Source organism: Erpetoichthys calabaricus, chromosome 3 (assembly GCF_900747795.2).
Source record: "Erpetoichthys calabaricus chromosome 3, fErpCal1.3, whole genome shotgun sequence".
NCBI classification, from domain to species: Eukaryota; Metazoa; Chordata; class Cladistia; order Polypteriformes; family Polypteridae; genus Erpetoichthys; species Erpetoichthys calabaricus.
Window position 1 is genome coordinate 229278653 of NC_041396.2, and position 12086 is coordinate 229290738.

Genomic DNA, 12086 nt, shown 5'->3' on the forward strand with positions numbered 1-12086 from the left:
TTACTGTATATAAACTGTGTTTATATACATAATTTCAACGAATCTTACCTAATATCTAAGAGAATACAAAGGGTTTATGCTGTATAATTGTGCGGGAAATGTTTATAATAGTGTGGGAGAGTTTATAAGGGCTTAAAATATGTAAAAAGAACCATATGAACGTATGGTTTCTACTTCGCGGATTTTCACCTTTCACGGGGGGTTCTGGAACGCAACCCTCGCGATGGAGGAGGGATTACTGTAAACAAAAATTGGACAGTGAACAGCTTAATTTGAAAACGTTAGAAAAATAAGAGAAAAGAGGATAGGATGTTTGTGATAAGAAGCTTCATAATGAAATAAAATGAGCCACAGCACTCCTGTTTTGTATATTACTCTGCCAAAAATCAAAGGAGTGTTTTCACCAAAAGTCAAAAATCACAAACATGAAAAATCCTCTTCTCTGTGATTGTACATTAAAGTATAGCTGGAAGACAACATGTTCAATGGAGATTGCTCACATCTCAGAGACAGTAAAAATGTAAATCAAATTATGCACAAAACATCATAAGTTTAACCTTTACTTGCCAGACAGTAAACACAGCACTAATCCATCACAAGCTGCTCTGATGTACAGGAACACCTCTAGCTATCAAAGGTATTAAATGAGCACATTCTTTAAAATGAATACATACAAAATTAAGGTACCACAACATTCCAAAATAGTTAGATTCCCCCCAAATCCCTGGTATAGTGGTCTTCATCAAGTACAGGCTAAGCAAACCCTGTGGCATTTTTCACACTGCATAACACAGTTTACAAACTATCTCAATAATATAAGCACAGGTGGGTCACATGACATGTGCAGCCTTGAAGAGTAAGGAAGGGATGGATCTAGGCTTAATTTGCCACTTTGTGTTTATCAGTTTAAACCCTTACTCAGTAGTTCAAAATTTGTTCAAACATGTTCTTAACCAGCAGTAATAATTCAAACCAATTTTGTAATTATAAATTAATTATTGATTTTACGGGTGCACACCATTAAATTCCATATTCTGCTCCTTATTCCTGGTATTATATACCACATTTAAAATTATTAAGTGTGCACATTAACTTTTGTACAAATCATCATATTGCTACCACTCTTTTTTTTTTCAATGTAACTGTATCATTTCAGCTATTTGATAATGGCAATACGAAAAAAAACATTTCTTTTCCAAGACAATTAAATTTAATTCAATTTATTTTTTAAAGAGCACTTTCACTTAAAAATTCAATACACTCTACACTAATTACAAAAGCACCACCATCAGGACATACAAACATTAGGCAACAAAAATATAAATTGACGAATGTTGTTGATCAATAACTGACTAAATCACTATGCTGAGATCCATTACAAGATTTTTTCATTCATTCATATTCTAATCCACTTATCCAGTCTGATTTAAGGATTTTCCGTTTGACGCAGCTACTGACTGATCAACAAATCATTTATATCTCTACTAACAACATTACTGATATATGCCACATTTTTTTCACTGAAATGTAGCTAGGATAAATAAAAAAAACAATTAAGAAACTAAAACTCATTACAAGCATTTAATTAAAATTAAATATAAAAAATTGAACAGATTCCCCTGCACCAAATGCTATTAAAATTTTAAAATGAGCTAAAGTTGTATTTTAGAGAAAGATTACTTTACCCTAGTATGCTATTAAGCAAGAACTTCAATTAGCAATAAATACTGACTAGAAATTAACAAATTATTTTAAAAAACTCAACATCCACTGTGGTCCTTTAGGACTAGGGTTGACCACCCTGCAATTGAATGAGACAAGATATTAATGGAAACTGCAATTTTACTATATTACCAACACTCACTACTTTCACAAAAAAGAAACATGGGTAGTGTCTTTACATTTTGCAATTAGCACAGAAACGTAACCTAAAATAGTAGGTGTTCCAAATTCTAAGTGCCGATTAACTTGATTTTTTAAAGATTACCTAGAACTGGGTATCTTCCTTTTCAAAAGACAAAAAATACATTGTACAGTTTTGCCTTGAGGGTGATGACGCTAGGCAGAAAACACATGATGTAAAAGTTTCAGTTACAACCATTGAGTTACTGTGTAACTCTGAGCAAGTCATCTCACCTTGTGTTAAAAATAAATGGTGCTGTAGACTAGTGGTAGGAAAAAGCAGAATACTGCATATTACCAGTTATGATAAATCACTGATACACTCGGGAAAACTATCAGGATTTTTTCACAATGTACTTTCATACGGAAAAGAATCTATGCAGCTGTGCTAACGTTCATACTATGCCAACTATTGAAATATAGAAATGCATCAAGCACAGTTTTCTATACCAAATGTATTGTCAGATTTTAAGTTGAGGGTTTGGATTCATTTTTGTTTTTACAAAATTATAGCAAAGAAAGCCCTTAAACTGGAACATACAATCTGGAGTCATTATCATAGTAAGACCACAATACATTGGGATACTACATTCTAGGACTTCCTCTCCCAATATCTTTAGGGGATCACTTAAAAGATGATTTATATTGACTTTACAATTCACAAAATAATTAAATAAAAAGAAAGCACAGAAATAAGAGTAGTTGAAACCCACTTGTCTTAAGACACACCACAGGATGCTGCATACCATGATTAATTAACATGAACATTTTATCAATACTTGATAATTGAATAGTTATCATATTCTCCAGATGTATGAAAGTTTTAACTATTTATTGTGAAAAAACTATCTATAATTATATTACAACCTACTTTTTGTATGCCCCATGAATTTTAAACAAAGATTAGAATATATCTTAACAATCTAAATATGAAATATTCAAGTCTTAATTACTGATTTACACCGCTAATACAAACAAAAGGGTTACGGGAATAGTAAATTGCAATACAGTATAGAACTGAATGATGATACTTTAAAACATTAAAATAAAAAAAAATTACTGTGTTGTGATTCATCTATCACGATAATATTGCATTATGGCACTCCTGACAATTCTTAACTCTAGTGTTGACCATAAAACACACTACAGAGTAGGTTGTAAAAGAACAATTGATTTTATGTTATATTTACATGGAAATTAGGTTGATTAAAATATAAATTTCTGCTTCAGTATGTAAAATGAACATATCTGATAAAGTTTTACCACAGGGTATTTATTTAACAGGAGGCATGGAATATATAAAATGAGGAGAAAATCTCTTTAAAGTAGGTGTTTATTTGATGTAATATTATTGTTTTATGATTTTTGTGGTTCTCAAAATGAAGCAACATTTTGGATGTTTTAACCTTTAGATACACTTTAACTTCAATAACAAAAGGAAAACATAATGGCATGGTTTATTTGTCATTTTAAATGCTAAAAGTTTAATTGACTGAAGGATACAGCCTAAAATTAAACACATCCACAAAAGGTCACACTTCAAACCTTAACAAAATTCTGCTATTTCCTACTGTATTCGATTTACAATAATGAATTCATCATCAAACATATGCCTAACAAAAGATTTTCCTCCTTTAAAACATCCATTTATCTATTTTATGAACCCCACTTTATACAGTATTTTACTGAGCCACATGGACCCAGAATCCACAATAGAAGCACTTGTGCAAAGCAGAACAATAAACCCCAGATAAATTACAAAGCCAGTTTATCAAAGTGGGCACTGACACTTAAACTTATACTGTGCCAATTTAGGATAAACAACCAACCTAAGATGAAAGTATTTGATAAGTGGGAAGAGACCAGAGTTCACAGACAATAATCTATGAACACTGGCATAATCTACACATGCTACACAGCAAGGACAAAGCAAAAAACTGAATCTTGGTCTATGGAGCGGAGAGGCAGCAACAGTGACCAATGCAAGACCTAAAAAGCAAATGCAGACAAGTATCTGCTTTTTTTCTCAATTACATGTCCATCCATCCATCCATTTCCCAACCCGCTGAATCCGAACACAGGGTCACGGGGGTCTGCTGGAGCCAATCCCAGCCAACACAGGGCACAAGGCAGGAAACAATCCTGGGCAGGGTGCCAACCCACTGCAGGACACACACAAACACACCCACACACCAAGCACACACTAGGGCCAATTTAGAAACGCCAATCCACCTAACCTGCATGTCTTTGGACTGTGGGAGGAAACCGGAGCGCCCGGAGGAAACCCACGCAGACACGGGGAGAATATGCAAACTTCAATTACATGTGAAGTACTTATTTTTCCACTCACACATATAAAAATTAATTATTTCATCATCTTAGCTATTCCATTTCTGACTAGAAAAGAGTGTTTGGTACACCACAAGAAAAAAAAAAGTGTAAATTGAACATTGAAACTAATAGTGTACTTTATCAGAGAATTAGTTACATGCACAGTAAAACTGCTATAGTCATAAAATCATTCACAAAATAAAATCCTTTTACTATTTTCTAAGTACATTTTGTTGTATGCCAAATCAATGTCATTAAGTCTACCGCAGACTTGCTCAAGAGAGGAAAGCTGACACAAAGTGGTCTGCAGACACCAGATGTGATGCAGTCAAACAGATCAGCACTTCTGCTACAGAGACAGACACATAATGTACGCAAATTAGTTCTTGATCTGCATTAAAATTTTGCCAATAAACACAATTTTCCTAGCATTAAATTCATAAAAAAGAGATCTTTGACCATTGAGGTATTTGGGACATTGAATTTTAAAACCTAATCATAGGGGTCTTAGAATTCTCCTTTAAACTGTTTACCAAAGAACCAAATTTTCTATTAAAATATTAATCTTGTTTTTCAAATTGCATTTTTGCCGACAATACTAAAATCATTATTAGAATTTTCAAAATAATTAATAGCAATGTTTAATGACACCATTAATTCAATGTTATACTGTAGTTAACACACAAAAAAGAATTTTAACAGAAAATTAGAAGTAACATTTCAGCTGTTGGTCTTTTGTCAGTTATGATGACGTAACAACCAAAACAGTTTCTAACTTTTATGTGTGTTTTTAGTATGGATATAACTTTCCCCTTTTTGTTGTTTCATTTTGCCTGATGCAGTCATTCATGCAACTAAATATACTTTACTATACTTCTGAGAATTTGCAACTTGATCAGCACATATTCCTGCATAGACTAAACAGAAGCCGCCATATGGCTAACAATTTATTAATGATGCAACATAAACAAAAATGTGAAATGTGCAGGGATGTGATCATGTAGCACTCCCTTTTCCACTTAGAATGTACTAAAAGAAACAACCCACTCCTATCCATCCATTTTTGTTGTAAATTAAGATTGCTAGGAACTATTTTAATCACTGGGCATTGCACAAAATCATGCATTGTTATTGGATCAAAACAGATTTACCAGTCAACCTGGCACACCATGTCAATTCCTATAAAACTTAGTAAGGTGATAAAAGCAATTTGGATTTAATAACACTGTAAGTGACTCATTAATAAAACTGGACAAGGCAAATGTAAGAAACAGCTTTATTACCTTTAATCACACTTGTAATGACTAAATTTTATATTAGAAATGTTTGCAATCTCTTTTTTGTTTTTAAGACATTACTAAAATCTCACAGATTACCAATATATCATCCAATAAACAAGCAATCAAACCTATGTTTTCTACATAAAACCACTGCATGTGTGTTTGCTTGCATATGCTTTTTAATTACACAGACTATAAATCATAAAATATGTAAGCACTGGTCACAAAAAAACAAAGTCTAAATGTATTTCACAATCATCTTTCCTTATTGAAATCATGGCTTTCTGTGCAGTAAAAGCCCATGGCGACTTCTGATCAAAGTGCCTTGAATTCACACTTAAAACCCTGCTGTGCACATCATGAGATAGTGCTGAGAACATAAATGTATTCATGTTTAATACAGAGGAAAATACAAGCACACGCACACACACACACAGTCTTCTTTCCTTCTTACAACAAATTATGAAAGATGAACACTCAAGGGGGTGACTCATTGTAACTGGAAAGGGCAAGGCCCTGGGCACTCCTCTCTTTATTAGACTGTCATGAGTATCTTTCTAACCAGATTTCATACATTTCATTCAGCTGAATAAAACAAAAAGTTGGAAACTATGTCAGTTTAGTGCGAGTAAGTGACCAAAAAAAAAAAAGTTTAAAAGTTAATCAATAATACAGGATGGCACGGCTCTGCAAGGAGCCCTATGCTGATGCAGATTGGTAAATGGCATTCTATAAAAAAAAAGTAAAGACTGACCGTGATTATGCTCTCTTCATCAAACAATACGTTTAAAATGTTTATATTTTATTCTGTGACAACACCTAAAAATTACCCTTATATCCTAACCTCAATGATAACAAAATACCATGAAGTTTTCCTAATGTTAATACCATACACATTTCCATCTCTGCTTTTGCTAGCTGATTTGATGCAAATCTAACTGCTTTGTTTTGCAAAACAAATTTCATTTTACTTGGATTTTACTTTCTAACCAAAGGCATTCTGTGAACAATCATGCAGACTCAGAAGTACTGTATTATATTTGTACAGTGTTAGGCCAAAGCACTAGTAGTTTTCAACAATACAAGACAAGAATATTAGAGGAAGCAGAGCCTAATATAATTTTCCAGCTTCCCTTTTAAATCTTCATTGTAATCCCTAACTACTAATTTGCATGACACTACTACTAAAAATATCAGTTTTAAGTAGGGCATTCTTTAGTTATATAAAAATAATATATTGAAAAGTACCTGAAGATAATAATTTACTAACACTACAAGTGATGTTTCTACTTAAGACCATTGAGCCCGCTACTAATTATTATGTTCTATAAACATTCCTGGATCTCTAGCAACATTTCATGCTACATCTGCAAAGATTTAAAGGCAACTTGTCCACTTGCAAGGTAACCATTAAAAAATCAAATCACCCATAAATTTTTTTTCAAATAAGCTTTTCCAAATAAAGTTCACAAGGTGGATATACTATTCAAAAGGGACCCATCACACTGAGAGTAAACTAGCACTGGACATAATGCCTGTCTAATGCTGGGTATACATATAAACACACACAAGGACAATCTAACACCAAGCTGATTTAGATATGGCAGTCATCTTAACAACATGCCTTTGGTCTGTGGGAGGAAATCAAAAGCACATAAGGGGAATATTCAAACTCCACATAGAAGGTACCCAATATCCAGGAATCAAACCAGGGTACGACCACTGTCAAATGGCAATGTGCCACAAAAAAATAAGAACAGCAACAGTTTTAACCCCACACATAAAAATCACAGAAAACATTTTATATAAAAGTAAAACAAAACTATATTAAATGGCATTCCCCTTAAAAACTTTTATCAACTTTCCTTAAAATACAATTTTTTACAAAGAACAGATAACGCTCTTTATGAAAATAAACTTTGAAAGATAACACATAGGAGTCAATATGTCTGAATGCAAAGGATAGACCATCAAATTCTTATTTCATTAGGATGCTGAAACATACATTTGAATATCAAGCATGCAGTAAAGAGTGCTAAACCCAGTCCAAAATGAGAAGATATGTTTTATTACGAAACACTTAATGATACTGAGCTTGACAGCAGAAAATTACTACACTAAAAGATAATTTTACTACATGTTCACTCCATCCACATGTTAAATCACTGTTAAGGATCTCTGTGTCTAGGATAAGCAGCTACTGTGCCTTCCACTCATCAGCCCCAGTTACTTCAATAGAGCACAAGAAAAGAAAAGCATACCTACTGCACTTTAAAATCAGATAAAGCAGCAGCGGACAACTGTAAAGTGCATTTTACATAATAAAAAGGATACAGCCTCAAACCTCCATTCTGCGTCCCGATGGACAAGATTTTCTGCACAGGATCGAAAGCCATTGCAGAGGGCTGATAAGGGAAACCATGGCGAACCGTCTGCAAAACCCACAAAGGATGAGGCACAAAACAAAAAGAAAGGATGGAATTAGAAACTTGCATTGGCAATTTTACATTGACAACAATGTGATAGAGTTTAGTGAAGCCTGAGTTCAAGATAAACATTAGCAATATATAATTCACACACATTGCTAACTTGCCTCTGCTATAAATTTCATCAGGATGCCACTTCATTTCTGAGGTCTTTAGAGTTAGCATTGTAACAAAATGTGGAATCCAGAAAAGCAGTCTAGGCATAATCAATTAAAAATACTCATCTTTTTTAAGAGGAAACAGGAAGAAAAAAAAATGTCATTTAAAAACACATTTGCAATATTTTTATGTAAATGTATGCTTAAAAAAATCAATCAAGTAAGCAAGTGTTAAAAAGAAGAAATAAAATGTGCACTGCCACCAAACTGACAGAGCTGTTCTTGAACAGGGTACAGTGAGATCATTTCTCGAGATTTGTCATTATTTTTGTTGGAAAACGCGTGCTTTGTGGCAGTGTCTGAAACATGAGACTGCATTTTTGTCTCTCTCTCTAGAGAAAGGATCTAATGCGACCCAGAAGCGTATTAATATTATGTAACGAAGGCTGCTTCCACCTGCTCCTGTACCGGTGCTTTACCAGTGATTTTTTTTCCCCAAAATAAACAAGACTTCACACACACACACACACATTAGACAGAAGGTGAAATAGGCATGTTACTTAACGACCCACAAAACCAGCCCCACCCCCTCTCAGTAACTCACTCTGCCATCTTATTCACCAGGCTACCACTACAAGCCACAGTCCCAACCCCCACCCCATCAAATATCACAAGCCTTATGCTATGGCGAGAGAATGGGGGAAAAAAACACGTCACTCTTGTAGCCCTGTGACGCTGCAACCTCGATGAGGTCATTTATTTCTCTCTTATGTAACTGCTCTGAAATAAGACTTAATTATATTTTAAGCACCTACAAGAACCACTGTTTTTTTAGTTTGGGGTACTAAAAAAGCGAGACCGCAATCAGCTGATCTGAAATAGTTGGGACTGCAAGGGGTCTAGTTGAAAGTGCTTGACTTGGGAGCAAATCCTGTTACCGCTGCTGCCATCTTAATCCTCGCGTGTATGGTTGCATCTTTGCTGCGTGTGATGCCATGGTGCACGATTGTTCGGATTCCTTGTCTTCCTGCACAATGCGCACGTGTAGCACGGTGTGCCCACCAACTGCGAATAAGCCCAGTTTCACACATCGCCTCGGCTGCATGCAGCCCTTATTGCGTGGGGTGTCAAGCAGTTGCGCTGTCTCGTTTGAAACAGCTAGATGCTACTTCTTTCTTTCGGCCCCGAAGCTATCTATATTGCCCTTACTGCACGAGATCGACCGGACACACCGCATCCACTGTCCTGTCAGGGCGGGGGTGATGGGGTCTGTTGCTCTAGCATCATTCCCTCGTAAAAACAGCACACATCAAAAGCCCCACACGTCAGTCTACATGTAACGTTTAAATATTACATGAAGTACCTTGCGGAACTGGAAACCCACTTGTCATCACTTTAAAACATGCATCCTCAGCAATGCAGTTACCTGCATACAACCAAAAAAGTAGCCATCTGTCCCACCCCTAAGAAAAAATGCACCTCTCATTACCACCGACAAAATAATTGGCAGTGCCACTTTTCTATACAGGTGGGCTGTCGATGGTGCCGAGATTCCTTCAATGCGAATGCAGTTTAAGTGGTGGAAAATGAAGTGGCTGGACAAGCGAAATGAAATACACAGCGTGAATCTAGTCAATAAAAGGGCAAAGTACACGGGGTTGAAAAACCACATACACGCACACACTTTACATCCCGGTTTGATAGGTGACATTTTGAATCAAAGCTTTGGGATGTCTGGGAGGCCGAACAAAACAAAGACAAACTGACAGACAGACGCGTGCCGCATACACACTGACTACAATCCGGGCAAATGTGAGAACGAACACACGCAGCTACTGTAAAGTGATGCAGGTGATCAATCATATGACTGCAATAAAAGAGAGTCACTTTTAATAAGGGAGGGACGTAAAACACTGTATAACATATTCCACGATGCAGTTTTCCTGCCACTACAACACACCTGTCCTCTCGGAAGATACATGCAAAGTGATCGTTGTATCTCCTATTGTTTAATCAATTATGATATAAAAATCAATTAGTGCTTGCTGCAGTTTTAATATTGACATCTGCCAGGCCGGTGCTGAATGAAATGCAGATTTAACCCCTGCCTATCCGCTGATCTGCATAGCAACATTTTTTTGCGGTGGAGGGGGCGGTTTGAGGGGACGGTTAAATCCCTAAATTCTCGTTTACAATTCCGCCAGTACTAAGTTCACACGTATACTAAATCAAAAGCTCCTTATATTTCTCTGAAATGTCTTTATTTCCCACCTTGCAGAGCTGGAAGTGCTCGGATTGCAGGCTCTCTGGGATGTCATTTTCCCTGTTTCCAGGTTGTGAAGAAGAGGAGGCAGATGAGACCGCCGTCAGGCCATCCAGTACCTTCTTGAACTTCCTCATATTGGTTATGCTATTCACTCCAAACGCAGAGGCAAAAATGCACCGCACGCCAAAAATGGCAACAAAAAATGAGATGAACAGAATCACGAACAAGACGGCCGGGGAGGAGGGGGAAGCAGACACACAGTCGCTCGCTCTCTTTGCTCTCGTGTAGCTCCTCACATGTTAGGCGGTGTTGTCACTGCGGTCTCCATGACATGACGGCTAAATGGCACTTTGCTAACGTAAAGCACCGCGGAGGAGATGACTGACTCGATGAAGGATGTGGAGCCGGTGCGGTGCCACCAGCAGCCTCCGTCTCCCTCTGCGTCTGTGCCGTTCTCTCCGGAGCTCCGCTTCCCTTCTCGTCCCCCCACCAACACAGCTGATCTGACACGGAAACGCAGCCGCAGCGACGAGTCTGCGCAGTTGGCGCAGCACCCGGATGTGAGAAGTCACGGCTTGTACTAAGTGGCGCCCCGTGCCGGTTCGCGCGGTTGTTCTACAGTCAGAAAAAAAGAGTTTGATCCGACTAGGCCTGTTGTGCTTGCGCTGTGGCTAAACTAAAATGAAAGTGAACTTCTAGAATGGCAGATCGAATTGTCAGAATCTGGAAACTGTTAACAAAAAGAGGACGAATTTTTCGTAATTTTACAGACGGCAGAAATAGACGACGACGTAACACTTTGTCAAGTAAACTGTTAAATTATGTCTTAAGGATTTTTACTTTTTATATATAAACTGCTCAAAAATTAAATTAACACTTTGAAAACACATCAGATCTCAATGGGAAAAATCATGCTGGATATCTATACTGATATAGACTAGGTAATGTGTTAGAAATGAAAGAATGCCACATCGTTTGATGGAAATGAAAATTATCAACCTACAGAGGGCTAAATTCAAAGACAGCCCGAAAATCAACGTGAAAAAATGATGCGGCAGGCTAGTCCATTTTACCGAAATTTCAGTGCAGCAACTCAAAATCGTACTCAGTATGGCCCCCAAATGCTTGTATGCATGTCTTACAACATCAGGACATGCTCATGATGAGACGACAGATGGTGTCCTGGGGGATCTCCTCCCAGATTTGGACCAGGGCATCACTGAGCTCCTGGACAATCTGAGGTGCAACCTGGCGGTGTTGGATGGACCGAAACATGATGTCCTAGAGGTGTTCTATTGGATTAAGGTCAGGTAAGCGTGGGAGGCAGTCAATGGTATCAATTCCTTCACCCTCCAGGAACTGCCTGAATTCTCTCGCCACATAAGGCCGGGCATTGTCCTGCACCAGGAGGAACCCAGGACCCACTGCACCAGCCTCCACCTGTTAAACCATGCCTGTTTTGGGGGTCGTCTCATTATTGCCCCTCTAGTGCACCTAGATGAGATTAACAACACCCTCTGCTATTTAACTGACCAGATCAATATCCCAGATGTTTCATTGACTTGATGCTATACTCTGATTAAAAAGTGTTCCTTTAATTTTTTGAGCAGTATATGTATATATATATATATAGAGAGAGAGAGAGAGAGAGATCTCAACATTTCAATTTTTTTTCTGACGATGTCAATAGTTTCTAGGACCCAGTGCCTTTTACTGCACAGGC

General features: G+C 37.1%; 1 protein-coding gene across 1 annotated transcript in view; it reads right to left on the reverse strand.

The window, feature by feature from the left end:
- Positions 1 to 10876, reverse strand: part of LOC114648702 (syntaxin-binding protein 5-like) — a 580738-nt gene extending 569862 nt beyond the window's left edge. The window contains 2 exon segments of the mRNA XM_051924863.1: positions 7848 to 7945; positions 10369 to 10876. Coding sequence (XP_051780823.1) covers positions 7848 to 7945; positions 10369 to 10497 — 227 coding nt within the window. The 5' untranslated portion in view covers positions 10498 to 10876.
- Between the last annotated feature and the right edge of the window lie 1210 nt (positions 10877 to 12086).